Source organism: Schistocerca gregaria, chromosome X, assembly GCF_023897955.1.
Source record: "Schistocerca gregaria isolate iqSchGreg1 chromosome X, iqSchGreg1.2, whole genome shotgun sequence".
NCBI lineage: Eukaryota > Metazoa > Arthropoda > Insecta > Orthoptera > Acrididae > Schistocerca > Schistocerca gregaria.
Genome location: NC_064931.1, coordinates 449,547,085 through 449,563,177, shown reverse-complemented (window position 1 = coordinate 449,563,177; position 16,093 = coordinate 449,547,085). Strand labels below are relative to the sequence as shown.

Genomic DNA, 16,093 nt, shown 5'->3' with positions numbered 1-16,093 from the left:
GGTTTCTGAAACAGTTTGCAGTGGTGAAATAAATGTGATAGGACTACTCCTATTCTCTGTATACACAAATAATCTGTCAGATGGGGTGAACAGCAATTTACAGCTGTCAGTTGATGGCACTGCGGTGTATGGGAAGGTGTCTTCACTGAATGAAAGTAGGAGAGTACAAGGTGACTTATGCAAAATTTCTGATTGATTTGATGAATGATAGCTTGCTCTAAATCGAGAAAAATGTAAGTTAATGTGTATGTGTAGGAAAAATAATCCTGTAACTTTCTGTTACAGCATTAGTAGTGATCTGTGTGACACATTCACATCAGTGATATTAAATGGGATGAACATGTCAGGTTATTAGTAGAGAAGGTAAATTGTTGACTTCATTTTATTGTGAGAATTTTGGGAAAGTGTAGCACACCAATAAAGGAGACGGCATATAGAATCCTGGTGCAACACATTGTTGAATACTGTTCAAGAATTTGGGATCCCCATAAGTTAAGATTAATTCTCTCAATGGGCATGACAGCTATGTGTGTTCACAATCTACTAATTCACTGTGAATTGGATGGATATATTCAGTCACTACATTCTGTGGCTATTAGGTGTTGGGAATGATGAGTTATCAGTCTGCTGTTGAAAGGGTAGTATTAATTGAGCTTCGTCCACTAGATGGCAACTCTCTTCAGGTAACATGGCATATTTTGGGCTAGTTATAACATTTTCCACTGAAGTATGTGTCAACAGTGTGTGTCCTGTGAAGCAGCAGAAAAAGTGTGCATTTTTTGTGTGTGTTTACCACCATGTTAGTGAGTGATCTTTTGCAATAGTGAAAGAAAATTATTTTTTAGATTCAGAAACAGAGCTACTACTTTTAGAAAGTGATGATAATTTCAGTGACATTTTTCAAAATATGGATGTTGAGGCTTGTGAAAGTGTCATCAGTTCAGAAACATTTGGTGACGACACTATTGCAGCAGATGGTACCTAGAGCATTTGTGGACTTTAGCTCAGTTTGTGATCAATATTTGTTATGGTACAGTTGGGCCTCTAAAACAATATGATGTGATCAGTTATTTTGTAAGTTTTGTGGATGTTGCTTTGTACAAAATATAAGCTGAACAGATGAAATTACATATACAACAATCCATAGCTTCTCATCACAATTTAGCAGCATGCTCCAGGGTTCACAGCGGGCAGGATACTACAATGGATGAGGTGAAAAACACTTACTGGCATGCTCATACTTCAAAGAATTCTTCACAAACCAGAACACTAGATGCACTTTCAAAAAGAGTGAATCAGCTGACACACCCTTCTTCAGGATACTGACAAGTAAAAAATGGTTTAATCTTTTATTGAAATTCCTCCACTTTGTTGAAATCACCACATATGATCCAATAGCCACTATCAGCAGAAACTATTTAAAATTAACTCAGTTAGGGAGCAGCTGTGATGTAAATTCAGAGCAGTATACATGCCACAATGAAACATCACCAATGATGAATCATTGTTGCTCTGAAAAGGACAGCTTGGATGAAGACAATTTATTCCATCAAATCACACCAGATTGAGCATCAAATTTTATTAACTCTGTGAAAACAGTTCTGGGCATGAGTGGGACTTTATCATTTACACCAGAAAGCACACTAATTATGGTGAGCCAATATCCAGAAGAAATCATAAATTCTCAAATTGTTTCATAGCTGGCACATGATCTACTCAGGAAAGGTCACTGCATTTATCTTGACAACTGGTACACCAGTCCCAATCTGGTGCACAAAATAACCAGCAATAGCACATACATTCTCGGCACAATGCAGCTAGGGATAAGAGGGAATGGAGGCAGGCAGATGATGATGAAATGGAAGGAAAAAAGAGATGTTGTTGTGATTTGCACCTTCCATAGCAGTACATTTTTAAATGTAAATTCGAAGAGAATTGCTCAAAAGCCATATGTTGTTTTTGATTACAACATCAATATGGGAGGTATTCTGTGATTGTGATAGGCCAAGCATGATGGAAGTGGCAGCTCAGCACTCAATCCCCACCACATGATGTGCACATGCAATCTTTCTCATGTGTAGCAATATGGGGTTAAGTGACATTCCGTGTAAAATTCATACATTCCAGCAGGTGTTCATTGGTGAGGCTAGGGTTAATGTTATTCTGTAACATATTGATGTACCACACACCCATCATGTCGACAGTTTGAGAAAATTTGAGGTGTAGCTTTTCAAAGAGAGATATGATATGATATAAATTCAAATGACACCATGACTTTCTCATCATGCAAGAGGGTTTTCATGACAGGTCTAGGATTTTCAGTAACTCAGTAGCCCAAAGTCTGCAGGCATGGGTGCTGACATACCCTTGGAGTGTGAAATGGGCTTAATTGGCCCACAACACATTACACAACAAATTGTCATCTTCCCCAATTTTCTGAACTACAACACTGCAAATGATCTCAGTGTCACAAGATTGGTGGCTGACAGTTCATGATGATGTCAGATTTTTCATGGATATCATTGGAGGGTACACTTTAAAGCTCTCCAAACAATAGTGTGTGGAATACCACTGCAATGTGCAACTTTGTAAGGGCTGACTTCACCATTCATTGATGAACCCACTAAAGTCTCTATTTCTTCATCAACTGGCCAAGCAGAAGTAGCAATTGGACGTGGTTGTCCACAATGGGGCCAATCATGTAAACTACTCATTGCTTTGAACTTTGTGATCATTTTCTTTACAGCATTAGTCATCAGAGGACCTTAACCCATTTAAAAATGCTCCCTACAGCAATAGGACTGTAAAGCTGCAGTAGTGGATTCTCCATTTTGATAGTAAAACTTAGCTAGCAGTGCCTTTTATGGTAAAGTGAACATGCTGCAGTTGCCTGAGCATCTGACTCCCTCTTTCACTACAACTCATTTTGTACATGATTCTCATGAGGTCACTGAAGTGTTGCTGTCCAACACCATCTGTTGACCAGTCCTTGCATACTTTTTCTGGTATCAATAAAATCCAACGTCATTTCATGCATGTGTGTTAAGTTTTACGTATTTCTCTACATTACTCTGTGAATTAATGCATTTTCAAATGTTAACAGTCTTTTGGGTCATTCTGTCTAACACAAAATAAGCGGAATTTGTTCTTTTTGTAAGTCCGGAACCATGCAACTGCTACGATCGCAGGTTCGAATCCTGCCTCAGGCATGGATGTGTGTGATGTCCTTAGGATAGTTAGGTTTAAGTAGTTCTAAGTTCTAGGGGACTGATGACCACAGCAATTGAGTCCCATAGTGCTCAGAGCCATTGTTTTGTTCTTTTTGTAAATGACACTAATATTGTTATCAATCCAAATATACATACAGCAACAGAAGAAATGGTAAAAAAAGTATTATCGCATGATTTTCTCCAAACAGCCTCTCTCTCAATTTATAAGAGACACAACATGTTCAGTTCTGCTTATCTAGAGGTAGCACGTAAATGATAAGTTTCACATGTGATGAGGGAATAACGACTGCAGAGGGAACTTCAAATGTTAAGGTGTCCATATTGATGACAATATAAATAAAAAAAGAAAACAAACACATCTTAGAACTTGTAAAACAACTTAGTTCAACCACACTTACATTTAGACTAATTGCAAATCTTGATAGGAGTCAAATCAGTAAGTTTGCATAGTTCACACATTTTCATTCAATATTGTCATACTAAATAATATTCTGGGCCAGCTCGTCTTTAAAAATGAAAGTCTCTACTGCTCAAACACATGCTTCAAGAATGAAATGGGCTGCTCATCTGTGATCACCTTTGAGACATCTCTTTAGAGAATTACATATTTTGACTACTACTTCACAATATATTTATTCCATTAAGAAGCATGTTGTAAATAAGCCATACAGCTGAGAAGGGAGCAGTGATGCCCATAATTACAATATCAGAAAAAATAAATGACATTCATTATTTCACATTAAGGTTGTCTTTACTGCGAAAAGGGGAGCACGTTCTGTCACTAAAATTTTTGATGACTTACTGAGTGATATAAAACATCTGACAGGTAAAAAGGTTAAATCTGAAAACAAACTAAAAAAAAGATTCTCCTTCACAATTTGTTCTATTCTGTCGATGAATTTCTGTTTCTGTAATATGTAAAAGATAATGAGTGCAAATAACTTATTCATACTTGTATTTAAGAAATGTAATTTTTAATTGGTCTCGATGTAGCTTTATTTACAACTGAATGTGTACTGTGGCCTCATTCCACATCATTATGATTAATTGTACAAATGGTCCATGCAACATGACACAAACTAATGAACTAACCTACCAACCAACCAACTCCATTATTGTGTCACTTCAGTGAAAGTGTAATCCACACTACTCCAAGTCTACTCCAAGACTTAGTAATTGATAGCAAGATCCATTTTTTCCAAGATGGTATTAATTTTACAATAACCTGAAAACACTAATGCATAATTGAACTACTGAATGTAAAAAGCAACTGAACACTTGAAAATAAATGGTGCTTATTTTCTGACAGTTAGAGTAGCAGAGTGATGCGTACTATGGTTTGTGGGTGCAAGTAAACATGAGGAAGTAAACAGTACCTAAATATTCATTTAATCAGAATTCACCTCACAAAAAGCACAAAATTGTGTGATAACTGACTGCCACAATACTTTTGCAAAAATATTAGGCATTAGGCAGATAAAAATTGAAGAATTTAGCAGTATTAAAATTACTGAAAATAACAAACTGCAATCTTCTGATACCACATGAAAAACAATTCTAATCCCTTGACTTGTACATGATTTACATCACATTGCCTGGCCATTCTACAATAATGTTAATGAAATCAGAAGACAAAGAAATTGTGAAATGTTTGTTTCTATATCTCTCATGTATATTTGATACAATTTCTCATGAGCAGCACCTTAAAAAAATTGGAACTTATATTGTGAGAGGAATAGTTAAGTCTCTCTCAGTAATAACTGCAAGGCAGTTGTCAGGTTACACAAATTGAATGCAAAGAGGGTAGTATTGTTAAGAAGTACAGTTATAGTCAAACTCTGCTAAATTAAGATGTGCCTCAACAATCAATTCTGTGGGCTTTGTATTCATGATATACATGGAGTGCACAATAGCAACAGTTACTAGCTGTTCAGTATGAATGTGTCACTGCACTGTTCTTAAATGGCTTGAGGAATTACTCTCTTAAACAACCAATCCTGTAGGAGGAAAAACTGCAACTGAGCATAATACCAGTGGTTGAAAATACCACTACAGTTGTAAAGTTCTTTTATTATCACACGACTGGTTTCAGGCTCTTATACTTCCATCTTCAGGTGTCATGCTAAAACTAGCATGAGTTGGGAAATACTTCTTACACATAGCAATACACATAAAAAACCAAAACATTTCATAAAAAAATTAAAAAAACATTTCAAAATTGCCACTCGGGCTAGGTGTTGTGAAATCTAGGTTAATGCAAAAGTGACACCAGACAGTGCTGTGGACAACTGCTTCTGTAGAGAAATATTCAAAGACTACCAGGACACTTAAAACTTGGTGCTGTGACCCCCGAGTGCAGGGATGGTATGAGGTGTGGTGTGCTACCTACGAGCACAGAGTATGGAGTAGTGGGTGTGAAGGAGGAAGCAAATTAGTAAACCAGAGTGGCAAAAGTGCTGCCATCTGTTGATGGGGAGAAGAATGTAGGGCCACTAGCCTGGCTGTTTACAATTTTAATTAGTGGTTAACGTTTAAAGTGAAGAAAAACAGAAAGGAAAAAAAAAATATATATATATATATGAAAGTACATGAAATACTTTAAAAGTGAATTATGCAAGGTAAGGAACATGCTAAACAGGGCAGTAAAGAACTGTGTATTGCTACATGAAATAAGTGTTTCCCATCTCTTGCTGTTTTCAGTACAGCACCTGAAGATTGGTGTATAAGATCTCAAAACAGGTTGTGCGATAATAAAAGAACTTCACAACTGTAGCATTATTTTCAACCTCTGGTACTCTACTAAACTTAAATCTCAGTGAATCAAGTCTAATGTATTTTCAGACAAACCCAAAACTGATGGAGTGTAATGGAATGTTGTGTCTGATGATGACAGAAATAAAACTGGATGACACAACTGTCATCCTTGGTGTAATGTTGAATGGGCATCTGGTGTGGGAACACCATATAATTCTTTCTCCAGAAAATAGGAAAGTCAGTTTATGCATGAGGACAATATCTTAAGTTCTGAATTTAAGAACAAAGGCATTGGCGTATTTTTTCCGCCAGTTTATCTCTACACCACCTGTGAATTTGAAGTATGGGAGTGTGCTGTAAGCATATAAATAGTGTATTATAAATACAGTATTCATCTTTCAAAAACAGTTAAGATTTTACATAATTTTTGATTTGAGTAATAATTTAAAGGTGTGCTTAAGAGTGGGAAATTATCTACACTACTGACACTATGTATTTCTGTAAGGTCTACAACTTTACTTCCACCGTTTTGCAAGAGATGGCATTAGTGGAAAGTAGTGGTGCAAGTCATTCATCATAAGTGTTATACAGTAAGTTTAGGCATTTGAGAACATAACGCCATCAAAATATCAGTCAATTTTTGATTGTATCATGATGTTATTCTTGACTGAATACATCAAATTATGAGCCCAATTCTGGTCATCTGCAGGAGGTTTTAATTTTCTGCTTTGATACAAATAAATCTGTGGCTGAGGCTCATAAAAAGCTGGGTAAGACCTATGATGAGACGCCTGTTAGTGACAGAACTTCACAGAAAATGGTTTCTATGCTTGAAGAATGGTAATTTTGACGTTTAAGACCAGCATGGTTGTGAAAGAGAGAGCGCTTTCAATGCTACTGCAACTGATGGGAACAATCACAGGAGATTATTATCGAAAGTAATTGATGTGTTTGAGCTGAACACTGAAACACAAAAGGCCTCACTACAGTGATAGACATGAGAAAAAGATTGTGCAGAATGACAATGCATGACCCCATATCAAAAATCCCACCAAAATATATTTGGAAGCATTGAAATGGGAAGTTCTACCCCACCCACTGTATTCTCCAGATACTCCTCCCTCTGACTGCCACCTTTCTCGATCTATGACACTTGACCTAGCTAACTAGCACTTGCTGTCATATGGACAAGTGCAAAATTGGATCGATTCATGGTTCCTCTAAAAAGATGCCCAATTTATATACTGTGGGATACTTTTGCTGCCCTAAAGCTAGGAGAAAGCAGTGACCAATGATGGCCAATAATTGAAATCATAAATTTTTTGTAAGTTTTTCACAATAAAGTCTTGAACTTCAAGAAAAAATGGCAGAAGCAAAATTGTAGACCTTGTAAAACATTAATACTAAAAGCACTACAAGAATATAAGCAAAAATGTACATGTTTATAACAGTAGAACAGCAGGTATTTGTCACCTGGGAGGCAAAGGAGGATTCAGTCAACAGGCTCTATCACATGGGGATCAAATTATTGAGCAAAGTTCAAAAAATCTAGATAAAGAAGACTACTTACTGAAAAGTGGAAGTGTTCAGTCATGGATAGGGATACACAAAATAGAAAGAAACCTTATTAGTTTTTGGGGTACTACATCATAACAGCCCTTTTCTACATCATCATCATCATCATCATCATCATCATCATCATCATCATCTCCTCAGAATACCTAAAATTTTAAAGGGAAGCTGTTTCATAGTGCTTGGAGGTGACAAGCTTCTGTAAATACAGTGTGGAAGTTTGGAAGGCAGTGATGTGGCCCTGAGCTGAGGCATAACTGGTGGTGGTGGTGGTGGTGGTGGTGGTGGTGGTGGTGGTGGTGGTGGTGTCAAGAAGCAATCTGAGTCCTAATGAGGTTATACAGAGGGTATTAGGTCATTTAGTTGTCATGTCCAGATCAAATTTTGATGTCATTAGTAGGTCTTTCATCCAGCCAGTGCCAACCACCTGACATCAACCCAATGTATGGCAGAATGTGCAGTTCCAGACAGAAGAAACCATAAATTAGTATGGACCTGACTGGAATGACTTAACTCATTGGGTTGGGCACATGAGATGGAAAAAGTTAGAATGCCCATGTCACTGCAGCATCTAGTTTATGGCCATTCATAAAGGTGGTTCGATGCATAGCAAGAAAAGATGTTAGGACTTCCACAGAGGTTGCTGTTTTCATAATCTCGTTCACATGATCCTTAAGCCTTCTGACTGACCACACTGCCCCTGACTTACACACAGATAAAAGGGAACAGTGGTGAGATGTGTTATGCTATTCCTCTGGTAAAAGGAATTAATCTCAGTTGATGTGAGCTGTTGGCCATTGCAAGATATGATAGTGTGTGGCACTCCTGTTACTGTGAAGATTGTTGTTTGTGCTCATATGGTAGCTGACAACATCCAGGCAACCTGTGAGAAGGTAGAGAGAGCATCACTGCAATACACCACATGGAAATTTTGAATGAGCCTGCATAGCCAATATGCATGCTGATATGGGGTAGTATATATGGAAAGAAATATCATCCAGGATCCACCATGTTGCATGTAAACATTATCAGGCCATGATAATGCATTCAGGTACCAGTCCATATAGATTGTACCATAATTAGTAGTGAAAACTAATGCAGATGAAAGTATATATAAAAAATATACCTTTCAATTAAATTTCTACTTACAGAGACAATAATTCCTACTGAAGTCGATAGTGTCTTGTAATCAAACATTCTTAAGTCTCACAAATGGCTCATTTGTGGATTCATTTTTTTGCTTCTGGTATAGTGTATTTCCATTTGTGTCAGTTTTCACTATTAATTATGATGCGTTGGGTATGTTCCATGCCATCACAGATAATGCTACTTATGACTGGCTTGATCCATTGATGCTTTTCATCTATTGTTCACAATGAACAGCCCATACATGTGGTAATGTCTTACCTTTTGGTATAAGTGTCTAGCAATATTTGTAATCTTAAGGCTTATTTTCTTCTTTAAATACATGGTGTGGTGCTTTATAGATGAATGGTACACAAGTCAGAATGCTTTTGATGTTTGATGGTACATTTTATATCACTATGTTATAGCAACACTATCTTGTTTTACTGTCATGAGTAGTAGATATGACAGTTACTGTACAGAAATCAATTACATGCAACTTTATGATGAGAAACGAATGTGTGTGACTGTTATAGCTGACAAGAGAGCAAAATTTTAGGTTGATTGATTTCTTGGTAGTTCACATAATGAGGAGAGTGTAATATCATCCAGTTACAATCCTACATAAGCTGAGTTAGTCTGTGATGTTTCCCAACACATGACCTTGTCATTCACTTATTTTCATAAAAAGAAAATAAATAAATAATAATTTTGTAGGTTTTTTTGGCTACATACTTTTGTGATGACACTTACTGCATTGGTGCATTGTAATGAGATTATATTCACTACTGTTATATGTTCTGTTTATACAACACATAAGGATAAAATTGAATACATTCAAAATTTATTGTGACAGTTGAATACCACCAATAAAACAACTGAATGGAATGTCAAAAAACAGCAAAACAGCTGACAGATATGATGTCAACTGAATCTAGTTTTTGAAAACTACAGTGAGTAAGTGTGCCTAAAAGAAAAAATGTTAGTTGCTAGTGGTGAAGAAACTACAAAAGAATGTTGTTTGCTTATACACATGTTTACACATGACTCTCACTGTTAGTTGGGCTTCAAAAGCAATAGATTGATTACTGTGCGTTACCAGTGTATATTAGCTTTTTCCAAAGATGGAGAGTGATATGCCAGTAGGTTTAAGTGTTAATTAGGTGTACAGTCTCCAGTATCCACTTGGAAATTAACATCCATGTTTTTGATGGCCAGTGAGACTGTCAGTTTAATTAGAATTTTGGCACTGGCTGACAGCACCACTGTGAAAGACGTGGAAGAGCTTGACAGACAGCAGCCTGCAATTTTGTCATGTTTATGTCAATGTCAGACACATGTGCAATTCATGAGTGAACACTGAAGGCATGTTGTGCTGCTGATGCAATTTCAAATGACTGAACCTTGCTTAAATTATGAGCAGACTTTCTAAGAACACTAACCTGAACTTCCTGGTGGGAAACTAGGCTCAATACCACATCCATAACTGAAGATTTGGCATAAGATGTATTACATTCTGTATGCAGAAAACTAAACTGTGAAGTAAGACCCTAAGGGTCTGCCAACCTAGATTTATTTAACTGATTCCCTTTTTTTATTATACCAATTGAAATTAAGCCTAGCACCTAATACATGCATTTGCATCTTGAAAGGAATTAACAAAAAAACAACACAGACCTTAAATGACAAATTTTTAGGTTCTTTGAGGGAGACGTTGTATGTTTTAAACCAGCTCATAAATGTGGCTACAAGAGGAAAATAACAGAAGAGGAAAAACATGAGTATCAAAAATGTTATTAGTTTTGCAAAACAATAGAAATTGTTGTAGAAATTTATTCACAGTTCCTTTGAATCATCATGTAGTATAAACTCAGAGCTGACAACAGTGACATAGATACCTCTAGTGTTGGTGCTCTTCACTGCACAATGTCCTGCTCTGATATGCATTTCAGTCACATTAATATCTTAGTGTCTTCGTATTTGCTGCAGCTGTTCCTGGTGTAGTTACAATTATAACTGTTACGTCATGACCACCACCACCACCACCACCACCATCAGCTGCTGCTGCTGCTGCTGCTGCTGCTGCCACAATCCGATAAACTTTGTCTCTATGAAGCTTCAGTAACATGCATCGTTTTGAATTCCTTACTGTCATTTACCTGTCTTAAAATGAGACAAATTAAACTGGTCAGAGCAGCAAACTACATAGGTTGTGGAAACGAAGCTTAGCTCTAAGTTGATGGCAAGGAATGTAGTAGAGAATGAATTCTTCAATTGCAAGTTACATGAGCCCAAATCAGTACCAGTGAATACAAGCTCAATTATCTTAAAAACCACCACACACAATCAGAGTCCTCAAATCAAAGTCCAGGCCAACATAGCAAGGTACACTTGCATTTGATGCTCAGCATCCAGAGGCCACAGGATTTACTACGTCAAACATGAAAAAAAAAAGAGTGTCTTTATTGTTTAAATAGAATTTAATAGTTCCCCTGGGATCATGATTTTTATTGTGTTGATAATTGCATTTTACTGTGAATTTTTGAAGTTTTATGTAGTGTAAAGTCTTTGGACACAATGTTTAGACCTGATTACATGCACTATGATCTTCAATAAATGAATTTGGTAACTTGAGCCCCATACTCAGCGCTCAGCTAAGGTCATGTTAAGGCTGATCAGAGTATCATTTCATGGTAACATTAGATTAGATTCTGACCCTTTTGTATGTGGAACTTGAAGGCAGGCAACCAACAAGGAATAACAAACTGAGTGTTAATAAGGTTATGTAATAAGGTAATGTTGACTGAAATATGCCATTGTAAAACCATTGCATTAAAAGGGGGATGCGACGGATGTCAACAACTATCACCCAATCTCTCTTCTGACAGCTCTATCAAACATTTTTGAGAAAGTAATGTATTCAAGAGTAGCCTCCCATATTTGTAAAAATAAAGTACTAACAAAATGTCAGTTTGGTTTTCAGAAAGGCTTTTCAACAGAAAATGCTATATACACTTTCAGTGATCAAATATTAAATGCTCTGAATAACCAGACATCCCCCATTGGTATCTTTTGTGATCTCTCAAAGGCCTTTGATTGTGTAAATCGTGGGATTCTTTTAGATAAGCTAAATCATTATGGTTTGAGGGGGGCAGTGCACAAATTGTTTAATTCATACTTAACTGGAAGAATGCAGAAAGTTGAAATAAGTGATTCATGTAATGTTAAAACAACAGCTGATTCCTCAAACTGAGGGGGGGGGGGGGGGGGGGCACGCGCGCCTATAAAGTATGGGGTGGCACAAGGTTCGGTCTTAGGTCCTTTACTGTTGTTGATATATATTAATGACTTACCATTCCACAGTGATAAAGATGCAAAGTTCGTTCTTTTTGCTGATGATACAAGTATTGTAATAACATTCAAAAACCAAGAACTAAGTGATGTAATTGTAAATGATGTCTTTCACAAAATTATTAAGTGGTTCTCAGCAAATGGACTATCTTTAAATTTTGATAAAATACAGTATACACAGTTCCGTACAGTAAATTGCACAACTCTAGTAATAAATATGGAATTTAAACATAAGTCTGTAGCTAAGGTAGAATTTTCAAAATTTTTAGGTGTGTCCATTGATGAGAGGTTAAACTGGAAGCAACACACTGATGGTCTGCTGAAACGTCTGAGTTCGGCTACGTATGCTATTAGGGTTATTGCAAATTTTGGTGATAAGAATCTCAGTAAATTAGCTTACTATGCCTACTTTCATTCACTGTTTTCGATAGTAACATATTCTGGGGTAATTCATCGTTGAGTAGAAAAGTATTCATAGCTCAAAAATGTGTAATCAGAATAATTGCTGGAGTCCACCCACAGTCATCCTGCAGACATCTATTTAAGGATCTAGGGATCCTCACAGTAACCTCACAGTATATATATTCACTTATGAAATTTGTTGTTAATAATCCTACCCAGTTCAAAAGTAATAGCCGTGTGCATAGCTATAACACCAGGAGAAAGGATGATATTCACTATGCAGGGTTAAATCTGATTTTGGCACCGAAAGGGGTAAATTATGCTGCCACAAAAGTCTTTGGTCACCTACCAAACAGCATCAAAAGCCTGACAGATAGTCAACCAACGTTTAAAAATAAATTAAAAGAACTAGATGACAACACCTTCTACTCACTGGCAGAATTTTTAGATATAAATTAAGGGAGGAGAAAAAAGAAAGAAAACTAGCTTAAACATTAGTGTCATGCAATATTTTGTGTAATGCAATATCTTGTACAGACATCTTTTATTAACCTGACACATTCCACATCATTACGAAGTGTCGTATTCATGATCTATGGAACAAGTATTAATCTAATCTAATCTTTGCTTAACAGGAGATTGAGTTGTTCTATCTTTTGGATGTGGGCCTGTTTGTCCTCCTCATCTGCTTTTACTAGTTATATCACTGAAAACATCAAACACCAATATTCCTTTTTTCTTTTCAAAGTAGTCTAACACCTAACCATATCTGTGATCAGTCTGTTTGCACAGTGACAGAATGCCGATGGTGGTTGGACTGTAATATATGCATGGAAGTAAACAGTATTTCAGAAATTTAAGCTGTTTGCTTTCTTATTGTGGCTATTAGATTTTTGAGTATGTGGCTTCAAAATTGTATTGAATTCTATACCATTAAATTCAAATAATTAGGTATTTCACATGAATTTCACAGTAAACCTATATTATAGCCAGAAAGAGTAAAAATATTCTTCATTCTTGGTAGTTCAGCATTGAATTATCTTTTCCTGAACTTACACTGTATACATCAACAGTACTCTTCTTTACCTTTTCTCATTAAAAATGATCTGTATACTGAACTACATATTTTGTTTGTGTCCAACACACCAGCTCACAATATTTTGCTCTTTGTACATGCACCAGTATTAATTATTATTTTACAGTTGCTAAGAGAAATCAAAATTTGTTTCAGGAGGAAGGAGCAGTCACCTTGTGATCCAAAGCTTGTGGTTCCAACAGGTTTCAAAACACATTGCAAACAGAAATACATATATAGGAAACTCCTAGCTTTGCAACCAAATGGTGAACCAGTACCTGACAATTTCAGGATTCCTTCGTGTTGTAGTTGCTATATTTCAAAGGACTTAGCAACTTTTAGAGGTTTATTTGGCCCCAAGGACCAACAGCAAACACCATCTGTAAGGCAGTGAGAAAATCAAATGGTATTATGCACTGCAATGTAATTGTTACTGGAAGGAGAATCCATCTCCTTGCATTAGTGTCTGCATTCTTTACAGCCAGTCTGCCCATTCTTCAATGAATTTGAAGTTATAAAGAACCAAAATGTTACTGTGGAATTCACAATTTTCTATAGGAAATCTTAATTATGTGTCGGCAGTGTTTCCAAAAACATCACAATGGATTCAAAACAGATGCAATAAAGTTCTGCTAAGAAGAAAATGAATGTTACATTCACTCATGTTGTCCAGTACTTGAGCTGTGATTCAGAGGATATTCAAGTAAACAGAGTTCAGAAAATGTCATCAAAACATTTCAGGTCAAGATCCATTTTCTTTTATACAAAAACAACTTGAACAGTATAGCTGGTGATACTGTGTTACTGTCATGTGTTCAATCTTGTGTAAAACCATTACACATTTCATTAAGGACGGGTGTCATCATAGACATTTGAGAATAAATAATGTTGAAAAACAATTATCTTGACGTTATTAATGTGGGAAAAAATCTAAGAACTGATGCTTCCAGGCAGACTGTAAGTAGACTGATACAAGCGAATTTAGTGAATTAGGAGTGAAACCATATGTGATAAACCATAATTTAAAATTGAATTATAATCACAAAATGTTGAAAGCAACTGTGGAATGGATAATATTAGATTGTTATTCAAGTTGATCATTTGGTCTTATGGAACATTTGTTGTTACGAAACTCACGTACTATTGTTTATTTTTCTCTCTGTAACACTATCCACTGAAACACTATCAGTTTTACTTCTGTTTGCTCAGCTTCCCACTGGAATACATTTACTTTTTTTTTACTAGTTTCCCCCCAAGCTCTAGCTGTTAGTATGTACTTATATATTTCTTGTTACATTTATATAACTTTTACTATTGTAATGTAAGAGGAAGCTATTTGTAATCTCATCAGAGCTTCACTTCCAAAGTTCTTCATCCTTGAGGTTATTACAATATAGTATTTTCTGTGCACAGTGTCAATTTTTACTATGTTAAAAACCATTTTTTCCTGAGGCAAAAGAGAAAAAATGTGAGTAAAAGAAACTGTTTAACGTAGACATCACATTTCATGTTAAATTGTTCATAATCAATAATAAAGGAAATTGTCAGTTGTATTGCTCCTTCAGATTTGCAATGTATGTGCTGAACCCAAGACAAAATAATGAACTAGTCAGAGTGAGATGGTATATTTAACTTTCATCAAAATGCTGAGTATTTTTCAAATGTTTTGAGTGTACTATTGCGTGTGATTCCAGTTAAGAGCATCCGCATTGATATGTTACTGAAAGTTACAGTTGAAAGTGTTTGACCTTCATCAGCCTGAGTAAAGTACAATTAATTTTAGATTGTAGATGGAGGTGAAACTTTTCTTTATAAAATGTAATTTTAACCTGTATCATTCTTATAGCTTTTGTGATAAATATTGTCGTTGTCTGCCACTTTAGTTTTAATAATTTTATTTAATGTAAATATTTATTAAAATGATTGATTGATGCTTGTATTGTAGGAAATATGTTGAAGTATTGGAGTATGAGAGAAGTGTCTGAAGAATAAAAGATTTCAGTGAAAGCCCTGCAATTTAATACAGCATGTAATGTATACCATCTTAAGAAAGAAGATATAGGAATTTTGAGAGTAATATAAGTATACTTTTATCAAGCAACTTTAATACAATAATTTCAAAATAGTTGTTAGAGAAACAAAGGTATAAAAATTTTACATTCGAGGGAATGAATGATGAAATAATTTCATGTATTTACATAATCTGTGGTTTTCAGTACACACTTTTCTTCTTCATTATCACCTGAATATTATAACACGGAGACAGTTCCGCTGTCTTTTGTAAGATGAAAAGAAACAGTGAAAATATTTAACAAGATGACTGCCATGAGGACACCGACTGCCACAGCAGAGCCTCACAACTGACTGTGGCCTGGCAGTGAAACATCTGTTACTATATGTGTGAAAGTCAGCATGTTCATCTGTTGTTCATGAGATTTGTGGACATTGATATAAGCCCCTACAGTTATTCCCAGCAGCAGTGATGTACAAAATACATACACTTAAAACATTTTAAACATTAAGTGTTACTGCATTGGTTAAATAATCTTCCTCAATAATCTTCCTCAATAATATGATGCATTTA

The 16,093-nt window shown here is 35.8% G+C and overlaps 1 protein-coding gene across 2 annotated transcripts in view; it reads left to right on the top strand.

Moving 5' to 3' along the window:
• The window catches only part of LOC126298648 (uncharacterized), a 432,853-nt gene extending 417,333 nt beyond the window's left edge, over positions 1-15,520 (top strand). The window contains exon 8 of one of the 2 annotated variants that reach the window (XM_049990060.1): positions 13,666-15,520. In XM_049990060.1, coding sequence (XP_049846017.1) covers positions 13,666-13,903 — 238 coding nt within the window. In that variant the 3' untranslated portion in view covers positions 13,904-15,520. The remainder of the gene's footprint in view (positions 1-13,665) is intronic. The other variant, XM_049990061.1, reaches the window with a different exon arrangement.
• Positions 15,521-16,093: the final 573 nt, after the last annotated feature.